The following is a 17,304-nucleotide window of genomic DNA, read 5'->3' on the forward strand; positions in this document are numbered from 1 at the left end:
GTATCCCTGGAATAGAGCATAAAATATAGGCTACAACAAAGTTTTATCTGGCCGCAGAGGAACACAACTGGGTTGCCTGATATAAAGAGATGTAATCCCCGAAACAGAGCCTCCCACTTGCGCAATACGGAAATATCTGCTAAATGTGATACTTATCTTTGTCAACCTGGCAACCATGTGCACGCGCTCTCTCCACTGTGGATAAATGTGCTTGCTTTCTGAAAACACCGGTTAGCTTGCAGTTTAGCGATCTCCACTTCAATAATCTATTATCAGAAAAGTGTAATTTATCAAGTGTTCATTTATGAGAGAGAGAGCGAGAGAGAGAGGGGGAGAGGCTGTGTATGCATGTATGAATTACTACTGTTTTGCCGCGTTTCTCTATTAACAGTGAAGCTGTGGCTTTTATTCCTTTAGAAACAATATGATGTTACTAGCTCCTTGTTGAGAAAGATAATGTAGCTCTTGAGCGATTAAGCTATTTAGTTGATAAAATTGCAGGGCATGGCTAGAAATTGCGGGGGCCTAACGATTGAAAGATTACGATATACGGATTGTGACTTTGTACGTTACTACAGAAATGCTAAAATGTATTTAAAAGTTTGACTGACCAAATCGACTGGCTTGGTTTTGAAACATATGCCATTATCTATATTGTACTGTGGTACAGTTATGGAGGCCCTTCGTAATGCAGAGGTCAACTGCCTGCTCTGCCTATAGTTAGAATTGGCCCTATAGTATGCAGTGTTTAATAAACAGCTGTTTTACTAAATTCTGCTGAGGTGAAATTCAGTGCAGTCCTGTATCGTGTCGTGACTTTGCTGGTGATACACAGCCCTAGTTTTGGGTCATATTTATGCATAAATATAGAAAACTCTAAAGGGTTCACAAACTTTCAAGCAGCACTGTGTGTGTGTGTATATATATAAAATTCTATGCATTTTAAATATATTTTTAACAAATATTTTAAATATTTTTGAAAAATGTATTTAATACGTGTGTATTTTTTCAATAAAATCTTTGCATTAATAAATCTAAATAAACACACTCAAAAGACAAGTTGCAGAGATCTTCACTAGTCAGCTATTAAACAGAGGGATAAAGCTTTGTTCAAAGTGATAAATGAAGAAACAGCTGGATTTTGTATAATTAACACATAAAGAAATGAACAGCCGGACCAAAATGGGGTCTTTCAACACCTTTCCAATGCTATTCAAATTAAGATTCGCTTACAACCACACGCAATCTGTCTTCATAATAACGAATTTAATTATCAATTAATCAAATCTAAACTCACATTCAAGACACTCTCCATCTCAATCCAATTAGACTGAATTTATTGATGAATTCATTGATGGCAATTACTGCGTATGTGTGCGTGCATACATCTGTGCAGGTTTCTCTGAGTTTGTTCCTCTCCATGAGAGAATTGTAGAGTAAATAGAAGGACAGGATATTTCTCAATGCCAGCCATATGATGTTTGCTCAGCTCTCCAGATCTGCACCATCTGAATCATTCTGCCAACACCTTCCTCTTTCTCTCTCTCATCCACCTCTTGAATAACCCTCTGCCAGAAAACCTTAGCCTTATCCTCTTTATCTCAACCCCTCCATCCCTCATTCGCTCTCTGAGGAACATCTACGCCCGATTCAATTCAATCCTGCTTACAAACAGTGATCAAGTCCTCCTGGGAAGTTCATACTTACAAGCACAGGAGTCATAAATGCATTGTGCATTTTTTCCTTTTACCCATACTGACAACAAAGAAACCTTTTTAGCACTACTGCAACAAAATAAAGAGCAAAGGATGCTCATTATATTTGTAATTGATGGATTATCTGTGCATTTCATGCTGCTGTTGAGAATGATGGTAAATGTAGTTTGGTCACACAAGCCTGGCGCCTCATAAACCGGCTAAATGACTAGTGGCAAGCTTTATTGTTGTTCTTCATCAGCAGTACAACACACAGAACACGTGCAAGCTATATTATACCATAAACTTTGACAATTACAACGTATTATATATCAATAACAATTTCTTTCCACCATCATCATTTAACTGACACACTGTAAACGCAGATGCAAAACGGAAACGTATGATTTTATGATGTTGTTCAGCATATAAATATGATCATATGACTTGAATGTAGCATTACAGCCCTACTAGAAGTGCAACAACATACAATGTCACCATTGGTTACATACATTTATAAAACAAATAGTTCCAGTCCTAAATGCTGATTGGTTAATATAACATTCCAAGAATTCTAAAAACCCAATATAGTAACAACTGTGACAGAACTGTGAATGAAGTTCTTAGCAATGCATATTACTAATCAAAATTAAGTTTTGATATATTTACAGTAGGAAATTTACAAAATATCTTCATGGAACATGATCTTTAATTAAAGTCCTAATGATTTTTGGCATAAAAGAAAAATCTATAATTTTGATCCATACAATGTATTTTTGGCTATTGCTACAAATATACCCCAGCGACTTAAGACTGATTTTGTGGTCCAGGGTCACAAATGTTAGCCTGATTACGTCAGACTTTGTACATCCTCTCAATTTCAGTTCGCTTCTGTACTCAGTCTGATATAGCAAACCATCTCCCAGACTACCTCCGCAGCAGCCGGCCAACCAACGAACAGAGGGCGGGCTGAGAGCCGTGACGTAGACGCTAAGCGCCGAATTTAAGATTGTAGTTTAGGTTAGGGAAATCTAAAACGACAGCTGACATGGAGACATGGGATGCTATTCGCTCTGTTGTGGAGAATATTCCCGGCATTTGCCAACTGAAGCCCGAACAAGAAGAGTGTTTGGTTCACATTTTGAATGGAGGTGATGTTGTGGCCCTACTCCCGACAGGTTTTGGGAAAAAGTTTAATTTATCAACTGTTACCGATCGTCAGCGAGAAACTGGGGAGGCCAAAGTCCGGCAAGGCGATAATTGTGATTGTGTGTGTGTGATGTGATTACTTCACATAATCTGCAAAAGTCGTTCACAGCCATCTTCACTCCGGTATTTCGCTCGATGGTTTTGTTTTCGCCGCATACCTGTATTTACAGCGGACGTTCGAGGCTGCTGAGCCGGCACATAACATACGTCATAACCAGAGGTGGGTAGAGTACCCAAAAACTGTATTCAAGTAAAAGTAAAAGTACTTGAAGAAATATTTACTCAAGTAAAAGTAAAAGTAATAGTCTGCATAGTTACTTGAGTAAGAGTAAAAAGTATCGGATAAAAAAACTACTCAAGTAGTTAGTTACTAGTTACTTTGGATCATATACTGAATATAGTCTATTTTTATTTAGATACATAGATATTTAGATAAAATTGTATATACATACACACACTGCTGTTCAAAATACTTTTAATGTTTTTTTTTTTAATGTAATTTATTTCAGTGATGCAAATCAGAATTTTTATCAGCCTGATTTATTATCAGTGCTGATCTTTATTAGCTTTCTATTCATAAAAGAACCCTGAACAAAATGTCACAGGTTCCAAAAAATATTAAGCAGCAAAACTGTTCCCTGTTGAAAAAACCAGCATATGCAGGTATGGTATGTTTTGAAGCATGGGATGCTGGTTTGAGCTGATTTAAGCTGGTCCTTTGCTGGTTTAAGCTGGTCCTGTGCTGGTCCTGTGCTGGTCCTAAGATGGTCCGACCAGCTCAAGACCAGCATAAACCAGCATCCCAGCTTCAAAACATACCTAACCAGCATATATGCTGTTTTGTTTTTTGTTTTTTTCAACAACACTGGTAATAAATCAATATATTTGAATGATTTCTGAAGATCATATGTCTCTGAAAACTGGAGTAACAGCTGATACAAATTCTGATTTGCATCACTGAGTTAAATTAAATTATATTTTAAAGTTTAATTATGTATTATAAATGTATATAACCTCTGACACGGAGAAGAGTGAAAACTCCTCACATGACCGCTACCGAACATCTGAACATAACGAAACAAATGCACATTGACGGATCTTCTTCCGTCTGTTCTGCAAAATGTAAACAAATGTAGCCTTTATTTCTGCAAGCGTAAAGATTGTGAAAATATCAATATTAATTGTGTCTAGGCAAAGGCATTCCTCCTGGAACTAACGCGTGTTTGGCGGGTGTTCATTTCATACTCTGTGACAGCTTATTTAATGAATAAATTATACAATGTATTTAATGTGTAAGGTACATGTACAACAAACTGTTAATGTCATAGTGGTATCGTGTATTGTAATCGAATCTATACCTGTGGAATCGACAGCACACGCGGTGTTCATCTAATAAAGATCTTCATAGCTAGCAAACCATAGCCTTTGCAGATTTGCTTTCAACTGACTGTAGATCCAAAGCCACGTCTTCAACGCTCTTGATGTTACAACTCTGAGTGAGAACCGCTTCAGACGACTCAGCGCGTGCGGCAGGGAACTGAACAAATCATTCAAACTGATTCGCGAACCGATTCACTGGTCTGCCAACTGGTTTGATCAAGCCTTCGAACAGAATTGACTCAAAAGAATGAATCATTCGCGAACGGGCATCGCTCATTGCCCAGAGAAAAAGTAGAAGGAATAAATTGAAGGATTTTTAACTTGTATTGCATTAAGATAAAGTAACGAGAGGAGCGTCGCCCACAGTAACAAAGTAAAAGTACCGTTTTTTCACTAAAAATGTACTTGAGTAAGAGTAAAAGTACCCATTTTTAAATATACTCTAAAAGTATTAGTTACCCAAAAAATTTACTCAAGTAAATGTAACGAAGTAAATGTAACGAAGTAAATGTAACTCGTTACTACCCACCTCTGGTCATAACCAAACGTTATGTGATTGGCTTACGGGTACACCAATGATTTTAAACTTCAGACAAGCGCCGCCCCACGAGAAAGTAAACGCTTGTCAATTATGCCCTTCCGGACTCTGTCTACGAAGCAAAGCGAAGTAGCAGAGTTTGGTATTACCAGGTTACACAAATGTAATTGGAAGGGAAAGGATAGTAATACAGTTGCTTAATAAAATAATGGTTTAAAGGGGTCATCGGATGCAAAATTCACTTTACAAGTTGTTTGAACATAAATGTGTGTTGGAAGTGCGTGTACACATCCATCCTATAATGATAAAAATTCACCCAGTGGGTTTTTTTAAATCCCCTTTCTCAAATCAGGCTGTTCTGAGATTCCTGTCAGAATTATGTCCCACATTTATGGCCACTCCCACAATAGTTGATAGATGACAAGGCCGTCTTACCTTAGACCCGCCCTGAGTGAGCGGTCATCAGTCTGGCATTATGTCGACTCCGGTGCAGGGGAAGACAAGATGTCTCCGATTAAGTGATTGAGGTGTTTTGTTGTTGGCTGTAATAATGAACATAGCAGTCCTCATTTACTCCCGACATCTGAGCCTCTGAAGATGCAGAGGATTAATGTTACTTTCGTTTTGAAGGGAATGCGCCGATCTCCGATCTGCCTAAATGCGTCTATGTTCGTGTGAATCATTCGTGATCCAGCCTCACCTACAGAAGAAGTGAATTTAAGGGATTTTCATGAATCTTTGCAAATCGTCTTTCCTAATATGTGCTAGTTAGCAAGATTCGCGGCTGTAGTTTACAGTCTGCTCGTCACCCCACGGAAGAGAGGGGCGGAGTGAACAGAGCTCATTAGCATTTAAAGCAACATGGACTAGAACAGCGTGCTGAAACAGAGCTGATTTTGACAGGGTAAAAAAGGTGTTTTTTACACTACCATTGAGAAATTTTAACCAAAGTATGTTATAGACTTTTCATTAAGACCCTAAAGAATCATATCAACTTGTGGAAAATGGGCATCCGATGACCCCTTTAATGAAAACATTTTAATTTTATTAGCAATAAAACACTCAAGGCCATGCTATATTGTAAATATACACATTGCAGGCACCTCACTACGTGTACATCCACAATACTGCACATCATCATGTACTTAATTGCATAATTCTTAATTAAAAAATAACAGTTACACATCTGAAGTCTAATTTTAAGAGCCATTTTTATGAGCCCAAAATAAGTCGAGCTATGACAAGACATCAGTTACAGCAGGCATTTTTCCAAGCTCACTGACTACATAATATGGTGAAAGAACTATTATTGCAATTATTAATATTATTATTAACAATACCCTTTCTATGATTCCCTCTGTGCCTAATGACACCTCTTAACTTAAGTGATATTTATAAAGCATCTTTTTTTTCTTTTCCGTCTCTCTCTCTCCTCTCTTTTTTGCTTTGGTTTAAGTGGGAATCTCTTAGCATGCTTTCTTTGAGACACTTACAGCCGTGAATAGAAATCCATCCCCTGCTTGTACTCAGGACAGAGAGGTGTAAGGTGTCACATTCAAATGAGTCCCTCGCTGTTTTTGTCCAAAGCTCTTTATTGCTCTATTGATTCTGAGAGCGTTACGATGGCAGCCCTGAACGGAGACTGACAGTGACTTGATGGGGCGTCAAATGAGCCTGTGTCTCTTTAATGATGCTGTAACTGAGCCTCACATGCTACGGCAACAAAACGGTTCAATCTCCAACCCAAACAGAGGTGAATAAAAAGAACAACAGGCCAGATAGTTAATTCCATCCAAAAATATTTTAAGCAAGTGTCGTAATTTATCAAATGTTGAGCAGTTGCAAAGTGGTTCACATTTCAAAACACCTCATATCAGTGAACACTTCACATTGTGTCCTAATGCACAATGCAGCTATATATATATATAACACATAATTTTCTCTCTCTCTCTCTCATTTTAACATATACCTTTAGCTGTAGTAGTTCTGTGGTAATTTTTTGTAGGGATTTTTTTTTCTCATTACAATTTCCTCACTCTTCCTGTGTTCTCGGTCTCTCTTTGACATTGTCTCTTTTTTCCTCCCACAGGAGCAGTGTCTCTTTCGACCTCTCTCTCTTTCTTTCTCCTCTTAAACTCTCATGAATTTTTCAGAGAGAATGTCTGTAAATCCAGGCTTGCACACACAGTAGAAAAAAAATATAATTACTTTTTATCACACATTAAATCCCCTGACACCCTGGACATCAGAGAGGGTCCTTATGCCCATCCTGAATGAGCATGACCCTGCTGGAGAGTGCTGACTGAAGGGGAACGGATGTTTGTGCCCCGGAGAAATGGATGAAAGAAGAGTGGAAGATCTCGCTTTCATGTTCTCTCTTGGCATAAGACTAGATCAGAGTCACATGCTTAATTAATTTAGCGTCTATGGCATTACAAAAAATCCTATCTGAGAAAGAGATGCATGTTAAAAAAGACAAAATTATAATTAGGTAGGCTGGAACTTCGTTGTATCCATATGAAATTAATTCAATTAAAAAAAATCTCTATATGACAGGTGGTCGAGAAAATTAAGAGGGTTTGGTGACCAGCAAACCAAAAAAAAGGGCAAATATATATATTTATAGTGACTCTGGACCACAAAACCAGTCATAAGGGTCAATTTTTGAAATTGAGATTTATACATCATCTGAAAGCTGAATAAATAAGCTTTCCATTGATATATGGTTTGTTAGGATAGGACAATGTTTGAGATACAACTATTTGAAAATCTGGAATCTGAGGGTGCCTTTAATCACCTTTAAATTTGTCCAAATGAAATCCTTAGCAATGCATATTACTGATCAAAAATTAAGTTTATACCTGTGCTACTTATGACGGGTTTTGTGGTCCAGGGTCTCTCACACACACACACACACACATATACACATATATACACACACACATATACATATATATATGATTACATGATTCACTTTCACTGTATGAGAAAGCAACTTTGTTTTCCACAAAAAGTGTCAAGCGAAAATGTGGTTTGGGCAACACCAAATAGATGAAGAGGGTATTTTAGAGGATATTTCTCTTTTTTGGGTGAACTACCACTTTAAATACTGACTAAGTGTGGCTCCGGATAACTCCTCGGATATTAAACATGGCTGCTTCAGAGGTTTTTGCTCTCTGTACAGTACGAGGAGGAGATGTCTCATTTATAGTGGACTTGGCCCGCACTCCAGTATTGAGCTGTCATTTAGTCAGCCAAATAGAATAAGTGGGGAGGATTAGACCAGCACAGTCATGCAGATAACACCTCTGACAGTCTTCCTTTCTCTCTCGCTCTCGCTCGAATACTAAACAGGCCACTGAGTGACAGCTTGTCAGAGGGCAAGAGTGGAGCGCTGAAACCTGGCAACCCAAGAGCAGGGCGATAACAAGCAGGTCAAAGAAAACAATTACGGCCCTGGCGCTTTCTAATGGACACACGGGAAATAATCATGTTCCTCTATGTGTGTGTGTGTGTGTGTGTGTGTGTGAAATCCATTATGTCCCGACAGCCCTTGCAAAGTCATTTGTTGGTCCTCTCAGGTGTCTCATTTTTTCGTCCACTTCAAGTGTTGTTTTTCCCCCTTTCCCTCCTCGCTCTTTTCTGTCTATCTCTCAGTTGCGGCTCTCAGCGTTTCATTTCTCCCTGATTTCTCGCATTGTTATTCCACCCCCTCAGACAGGCTCTCCATCTCGGTCTAGAGCAGCAATCACAACAAAACAGGAAGCCGTCACAGTAAGGCAACTCGTTTTGTTTCCATACAAGTCGCGCCGGAGTGAGGCTTTCAGACTCGCCTGCTCATTTAGCCCTGGCAGCCTCGGCAAGAATTCACTCACTCAATATGTGGCGGTTACTCTCAATGAAGTTAAAACTCTTTTTCTTTCCTTTTAAGTTTCGTTTGCCATTCGTTTCCATTTTACTCAGGGTTTTTTTTACGACTTTTTACTCTTGTTTGACTCCGAGAGAGATGGGGTTACAGCACGGGGCAGCCATTAGACATGGGTGAAGTGTCTCATTCAAGGGCTCAGACAAAGTGGTTGGAGAAGGAATGAGCTTTCTGTTCATTATAAGGAGCTTTTGCCCACTGGACCGTGCGTTCAAGGCTCATCTCTGCCATTTCTAATGTGCGTAAATCAGAGTGTTGGCAAACATTCAAAAAGATAACACACTGAGGAAGTAGACGGTGTTGGTGTAGACATAATTTTGCATCTTGCGCAAATTTTTCAGTCAATTCAATTAAGACAAATCTTGTCAAATGCAATCAATGTGAAATTTCTGAATACACGTTCCCTGTCTTAATGTGAACATTCATAAGCACCCATTATTACAAAAGAAAAAAATATTCATTAAAATGTCCACCTTTAAAATTACTTTACTTTTCAACTGACATTCAGCTGTCATCTACCACATATATTCTTACTAAATATTTTACACAGAATGACAAACAACTACGGTAGTCTGCCAATTATTGCATATTAAATTTCACATGAAATTTAATATTTTTATAATATTTTATTATATACTGTATATAAAAATGTAAACATTAATTTAATCTATTAATTTTACCTTTGGTTAAAGTTTTGTTTTTCAAATTTAAAATTTCTATTTTAAGTAACACAAATTTTATTCTATAACAACATATTTCTACTATAAAATTTAGGGGGTCACAGCCTGAAAGATTTATGACCTATACTTAATCTATACTTGAGGGTTGCATTAAAACAATGGTTCTTAAGACATTTTGAAATAATAATCATATGACTGCATATGAATTTATAAACATGTATATGTATATGTATATACAATCCATTCAATGCTACAAGGGTTAAATGCATAAAAATAAGTAAATGCAATAAGTGAATCCCTCAACTACAGCAGTAAACACTCAAAGAAACAGTCAGTCCTTCAGAAAGACATAGTAAAGGGAAAGATGAACAGAATATATTAGAAAAGAAGCAACATTGCGCAAAAAGAGGTATATATGAATTCCTAAATGCCTCATGCTCAATGATATGAAAATTAATCTAGAAGCCCTAAGAAACACACACTGGGTGAACTGGATTATCCAGTAGTCTGGCAGTTTCTGGATTAGCTATTAGTCTGGCAGTGTGCGGATGATAAGAGACTTCACTGAGCTGCAAATGAGTAGCTGTCAGAGAGCAGGAGACAGACAGAGAGAGAGAGAGAGAGAGAGGGAGACAAATCCACAGCTCCCTCAGGGTATATGATCTCTCATTAGTTTTAATTAATCATTCTTATTAATAATAGGCGTCTCCTCGCAACCTCAATGAAATTAAAAAATCTGCCAGGCAAATAAAAAAAAAAACTGATGCGTCTGAGTTAGATAAACTAACTTGGCCCTGCAATAAATTACTATGCCGCTGCTAAAACAGACAGGGCCTGGGGATAAATTTAAATGGATGGACCACGTCACCCCCGGCTCCGGTGAATAAACTTAGGCTATATCACAGGAGCATAGAGGGCCCAAGAAACTTTTTTTAAATTTTTTTGATACAACTGAATTATTTATTTTGTTCAGTAAATCTTTTTTGTCATCTAAATGGTGACGTTAAACAGCCTAAAATAATTAAAGACTACATTATAGAAAGAAAGCTCCATTCTCAAACAAGCTTACGTTATCATTAACAAAAAGAACAGCAAAAAGTACAATCGTAATACGATTATATTCTTTGAAGTACATTTAAATACTGAGGTAATGCCATGGTACTTGAATATAGTACCAAAATATACACTACTAGTCAAAAGTCTGGACACACTTATCTCTTTTCTTGTTTCTCATGATCTTAAAAACATTTTGATAGTAAAAATGAGAAAGTGAGAAGGTGTATCCAAACCTTTAACCTGGAAGTGTATACCAAAGTATCATAGTATTACCATCTCATACCATGGTACTGTACATCGCCACAGAAGTTCATACTCTCATCTCACGAAGACAGATCATTTTACAGAGAAGACAGTTCTGAAAGCATGGCATCTTATGACAGGAAGATGACGACAAGAAACGCTGAGAGTCAGACATGTCAGGCCTTCCCTATTTGTCTCTCTGCTGCCAGCCAAAGATATTCAATTAAATGCCAAATGAAAATCTTTCAGTGGGATAATCGCCACTTTTAAATCCATTACAGCACAATCAACCGCTTCGCCCATAGGCATAAAACATGTAGACTTACTGCACCAGTTGCACACCAAAACAGCTTTTAAATGAAGTAAACATCAATAAAGTATAAGAGACGTCCATCAATATCTGGAATAAATGCGATAGAAGCATTTAGCCCCATTTGCCCTGAGGCTCTCATGGTACAATAGTGGAATTAGACAGTAAAACCATGATACTTTGATACATAGGCCTATCATGGCACTAAATGACCACATGCCATAGAATGTAAACGCTGCTTCAAAGAATACTACCGTACCAGAACCACATCCAAAAAAAGATGTACTTTTTTGTTAGTGTCTTTTTACGTTGATAGCCTTGCTTTCATTTCCTCAGACTGGTGAATAAAGATAGGCCTATACTTGTCAAGCTGTTCACTGAAGCACAGAGAAAGTCTTGTTGGCCCTGCCAAAATTACAAGCAAAGATAGAATGGAACACAAATTATCCTCGCAACAAGAGCCAGGCTACAGACGTGACACTAAAAGCAATTTTAAAACACTGGTCTGGGGGCTTATTAAATGAACATTTTAAGCCATGAAAGATACAACAGAAGCACATCGTGCTTGCTCAACAGGTCAACAGCACATGAGATGTGTCAAACAAACAAAGCCTAGATATTTCTGCAAGTCCTGAAATTATCCTGGTTTTATTAGTCAAGGCCCAGAAGTAAATTAGCTAATTCTATTTTAATATGTGTCCATTGTGGTTGTCTGTTGATTAACTTTATTGCCTGAGTGTTAGTCTTTAGCACACAGACCTCAAGCCAAAAGCTGAAATGCACAAACAACACTTATTAAACAATGCAATGGTGATAATTAATAAACTTAATAAACCCAATTAATAAAGAGCATAATTAAACATTTATGCTTAATAAACTATTAATTAAAATATTGTTGTTCTGTTTTTTTAATCATTTATTACAAATAACGTGGAAAAATCCCCACTGTTACATCAACACCTTTGTTTCCATCCATCTAACTTATTACATTTCTGCCATCGTTCTTAATTGTACGAGTTCTCAGAGATTCAGCTCAATTTTCTACATCAGTAATTAAATTCAATGTGAACAAGTGTAAGAGACTTACCACTTTATTTAAATTTAAGGCATCAATTAAGTTTTAACGTACAAGACTTTTTCTTCTAGAATTTCTTTATTTGAAGCTATTTGAAAAATAATTGACTTTTCGAATCTTTCAGGTAAAATAAAAATAGACAGTTCTCTATTTTGTCTTACAGGCTATACATTCTTCCAAACACGTGAAAACGTGCTTGGTTCTTTTCAGAAATCCTCTTTATCAATTAGCTATATGTCTATCATGATTGGTATAATTTTGCTTTTCTTTTTTGTAACATATTTGAACGCCTCGGGTTATTTACGAAAAAGAAAATATGCTTTTCAAAAAAATATATTTATGATATCCTAAACAAAAGAAACGAATAAATCTTTCTTGTTCTCGGACGATTTCTCAGCGACCCACGATTCAAGCAGGGACGCTGTGGTTCAGGGTTTGGATGTGCCCAGAGCGCCACCCTCCGGCGGAGAGATGAACTGCAGCCATTTCACAGCGGCACGGACACGGTGACCGATTCCCTCACTCGATACGAGACTATTTTAAGATCTAATCGCCGTGCTCAACAGTTCCCCAAACTGCTGGGACAGACGCAAAAATATATAATTAATTATCCCAGTCACAAAGTAACCTACCAATAGCTCTTTTAATTATGAGCGCACTAAGTAACGTAGGCTATGGAGTAAACTTTTCTTAATCCAGTCTGTCATTTATAAATATACAGCTTGAGCATAGAATAGCCTTAACACATAGTAATTTTAAATATAATAGGCTATAATACAATAAAATACTTTTAAAGAGGACAACAGTCATCTTTCAGAAAGACTTGTCTCCACATGAAAGAACTGAGGCAAATATCGATACAGATCCGTCATTAAAAGGTAGGCTATGCTTTGAGTATAAAAAGTCACAAACGATAAATAAAGCAACAGCAGATCTTCTGGAATTCGTATTCATCCAACATTAACGTTATAATATGAAGTTACATCTCCCGTCAGAACGTCGTCATTAATAAACAAGATACAATTATTAAAGTTTCATCCCGTCTTGGGTTACGGCATTCAAAGCTCGTCAACCTCCGCAAAGTGGCCAAAAAGATACAGAACAGAATGCAAACTTGCCTGGAAAGAACTCTCCAAATGTGAGTTGAAGGTGAAAAACAAGCAGCAGAACGGCGAAGTAGTTCCTTTGGTCCATTCTTGCGGTCACTACTTCACACACTCGCTGTCCGTTCGCGCGCGGGAGAGCTGACGGTTTCCCGGCATCGGTGATGTAGCGGCGCGACTCAAGCCGCCAGTCGACAGCTGTCTGATTGTTGGCTTTCTGTACTGCTACGACAGGGTGTGTGGGGAGGAGAGTGGGTGCGAATGAACGAGGAGAGGGTTCCAATATCCCCCAGGTCCCTAGACCTGCCTGCCAGAAATACTGGTGAAGTGATGCTTTACACACTACAGCGCGCGCTGGAGACGCTCTCTAGTGCACTACGCGACACGGTGCGCACTTGCGCGGTGCCTAAAGTAATTCAACACCCCTGAGCAATGAGTGAGAGAGGTTCCAGACCACTCTAGTTTCATTGTTTTCCACGGTGTTACATACAGAGGTCCCACAAAGTATTTGGACACTTAAGACACACTTAAAAATGTATGAATGCTGTGGAGTTGCATAAAATATCAAGCCAAGTATTTCAAATATAGCTCAAAAACACTTATTATGCTAAATATTTCACAAACATACGTTTTAATTATCAAAAAAAAATGATAATAATAATAATTAAAGTATAGGCCTATAAATTATATGGAAATTTTGTTAGTGGAACATACCAACAGTTAAAATCATGAACTACAGGTGATTAAAAGTAATAAATCAGACAGTATTTTGGGGTATTATGGGTTCAGAAATGCTGTAACCATGTCTAAGATGGCCAAACGTCTACTATAATGCCATTAATGGTACAGTGATTAGATAGATAGATAGATAGATAGATAGATAGATAGATAGATAGATAGATAGATAGATAGATAGATAGATAGATAGATAGATAGATAGATAGATAGAAATAATCTGCATTGCATAAAGCACTACAGAAATAAAGATGACTTGACTTAAACAATTCAGGTAGAACGACAGATTTAAAAAATGACAACGATGGACAGATTGCATTTGAAGATGGAACCTGGTTTGATATTCAAATACCCAAATGCTTTTTGTAGCTACTAACACAATTTTTTGACTGCACACAATCCCCATTGCATTTTGCATCAAGACAGTGAATCCTTGCTTATGTTTTTTTTTTTTTTTTTTCATTTATATGTGTGTGAGGAAGAGAACGCAAGATCAAGTTGAAGAATGCTTATGGTCAACTCCATGGTTCATTTATAAGATAGAAACACCCTGAGTGGGCAGATTTCAGTTACAGTGTTTTATGGTTAGACCTAATTTATGAATTCATTATTTAGTGATGTGGAAATCAATGCCTCATTAACACAGAAAGGTGCCCTTTCATCCTTCATACCAACCCACTCTAGTCCATGAGCCTTCACTCCACTATCAATCTCCCATGCTCATCCCATCCTATTGGTTTCAGTTGCATAAAAGGCAAAGGATTTTTATTTTTATTTTTTTAAATCTCTGAATTAATACAGAACAGCTATCAACAAAGCAGGTTTATTTGTCATTTATAGTGCCAATAAAAAACAAAAAAAAACAGAAGTAGTTACAGAAGTAGTGACCTTTTCTTCCATATCGTGATGTACATCAGAGTGAAACAGATTACTGGAAAAATAAATAAAAATCGTAAAGTGTAGTCTTAGTTCAGTCAGTCGGTTGTTGATTGGATGGAGGCTGAACTGAATGTGTGCTTGCAGTCTGTTGTGAGAAAGGGGCAGGACTTAAGCAGACTAAATGATTAGAGTCCTGCAAATGTCACCATAGTCACCAAAATATATGGAGTTATGATATTTTGGTCAGAAAACTTTTATTTTATTTATTTATCTTTATTTATTTATTTATTTATTTTTAACACATGCATGGATCATTCACAATAATAGCAGAAGCATTCTTTTAGAAGTATGGTGTAATTTCATGCCAAAATGCCAAATACTATTTTTCTTTCTAAAATATCTGCTAAATTTATGTTGCAAGTAACACAGAAAATATATTTTCAAATTCCAAACAGATTTTTTATAAAGTGCCAAAATATATTACATGAAAAATATATATTCTTAATTTTTATTTTTTTATTTTTATTTTTTACATTTTGGGTAAATGCAAAACGGCCAAAAATATTTAAATTAAGCTTTAGTTATGTGAATATATTATAACATTTATATTAGCAATATTGTGGAAAATTATATATTTTCAAACATAGCAACCACCTAGCACTGCGGGGACTACGAACACAACTACGTCCTGACAACCACAAACCAAAACCTGAGCATCACGTTCTGCATGGGCCAACACCACTAACATTCAAAAACCTTAAAAAAATATTTTACTAACATTCAATAACCTTCAAACAAACATTTTAAATCTAGCATTTTGAATATTCATAAAACATGAAGAGTGCTAGACCTAGATAACAGCCTTACTCTAGCCAAAATATAATTACTGCTAATGACAATCGCTGTGGGTGTGAGTTGTTTGTGTGAGTAAGAGAGAGCACATCTCAAATGTACTTCCTTATAACTTTAGATCAATGTGCACCCCCCACGGCCCCCAGCCAGTCACTCCCCATCTCATAACTCTGCAAGACAGCCTCGACTTATTTCCATGCTAACTAGAATGGCTTCAGATCAGTACAATGAGAGGACAAGAGTCAACTGGGTGTAGTTTTTTCCCCTTCCTCTGAATGCACACAGACACAGCGTGATACGTCGTTTCATCTGTTCTTCTCAGCTCCCAAATCAGCTTAGCAGAGTAAAATAAAGTGGAGCTGTTTCAAGCTCAGGACATATAATGATAAAGAAATGTGTAAAAAACTACTATTGTGTACATATAATAATGCTTCATATAATTACCATATACTTTTATGCTCGTCATCCAGTTGCACCCAGTTTAAGGTATTCAGCCTCTGCAGTTAAAATCCATTGATATGGATGAGTTGAATCAAATAGTTATATCAAAATAGTTTATAGCGCTGACCGTTTCAGCTCATGAAAGGAATTATACAAATTAGGCAGTGGTGCAGAAACAAATGTAGTGCTAATATATAAAAAAAGTTATATCCATACTAAAAGTTATATACATTGTGTGTGTGTGTGTGTGTGTGTGTGTGTGTGTGTGTGTGTGTGTGTGTGTATGTGTGTGTACAATACTTAATTTAAATATAAATGTAAATATTTCATATAATAAATATTTATATTCATTATGTAATTAATAAAATAGGAGTCTGAAAGCACATTGATAATCTGGGATTCAAAGTCTAATGTAAATAAGACATAAGAATAAGAGTTATATTTAAATGTAATACATTTAAAATAAAAAATATGAAAAATTAATAAATATTTAATTCTCTGTAACTACAAAAAAGCACAGATGTTCTTTGGATCATTCTCAAATCATGCTGGAAAACATGATCATCGGGTTTTACACAAACTTTTGGAGCTCGAGTGTTGCTGTCATAAAAGCAAAGAGGTGGAAAACTAAATACCAAAAAAATAGAGAAATTCATGTTAATTTTTCAGTTCAACCATACTTAATTTTTTTATGCTGATACTCTCATTTAATAAATAAAGGAATGATTAAATCATAGGTCTACAAAATATAAGCATAGCCTCAGTGGCCTCAAACTTTGGTACCCCACTCTATATATAAATATATTAAACTTAAAGGCAAAAGCAGAACTAGAGCTAATAAACACAGCAGGGGGTTGTGGATTGAAAAGCGCCATACTGTAGGTGCAAATCATTCTGTTGCAGCGAGAGGTGGGAAGTCGTCCCCCCCACACACCTGCCAATAGTTACAGCCACCAGGAGGCCTTTCTACAGCTTGAATGTGTGTAATATGTACTCTGTGCCTGAAGGTTTCAACCATTTACCACGCTCATCCCAGTCATCGGAAAGGTCATAAAGAACTCTTATAAGCGTGATTGTCCACCATCAAAGCATGCAATGCGCCATCCACTCTTCTTTTCTCCTACATGCAGGGAACATCTCTCGGTTAGTCAATAGATTTAATTGGCCAGCTCAAAGCCTGCTGG

At 37.0% G+C, this 17,304-nt stretch overlaps 1 protein-coding gene across 1 annotated transcript in view; it reads right to left on the bottom strand.

Moving 5' to 3' along the window:
* ptprt (protein tyrosine phosphatase receptor type T) overlaps positions 1 to 13,542 on the bottom strand; it is a 259,836-nt gene extending 246,294 nt beyond the window's left edge. The window contains exon 1 of the mRNA XM_058778885.1: positions 13,225 to 13,542. Within this exon, the coding sequence (XP_058634868.1) occupies positions 13,225 to 13,304 (80 nt within the window). The 5' untranslated portion in view covers positions 13,305 to 13,542. The remainder of the gene's footprint in view (positions 1 to 13,224) is intronic.
* Positions 13,543 to 17,304: the final 3,762 nt, after the last annotated feature.

Source organism: Onychostoma macrolepis, chromosome 06 (assembly GCF_012432095.1).
Source record: "Onychostoma macrolepis isolate SWU-2019 chromosome 06, ASM1243209v1, whole genome shotgun sequence".
NCBI lineage: Eukaryota > Metazoa > Chordata > Actinopteri > Cypriniformes > Cyprinidae > Onychostoma > Onychostoma macrolepis.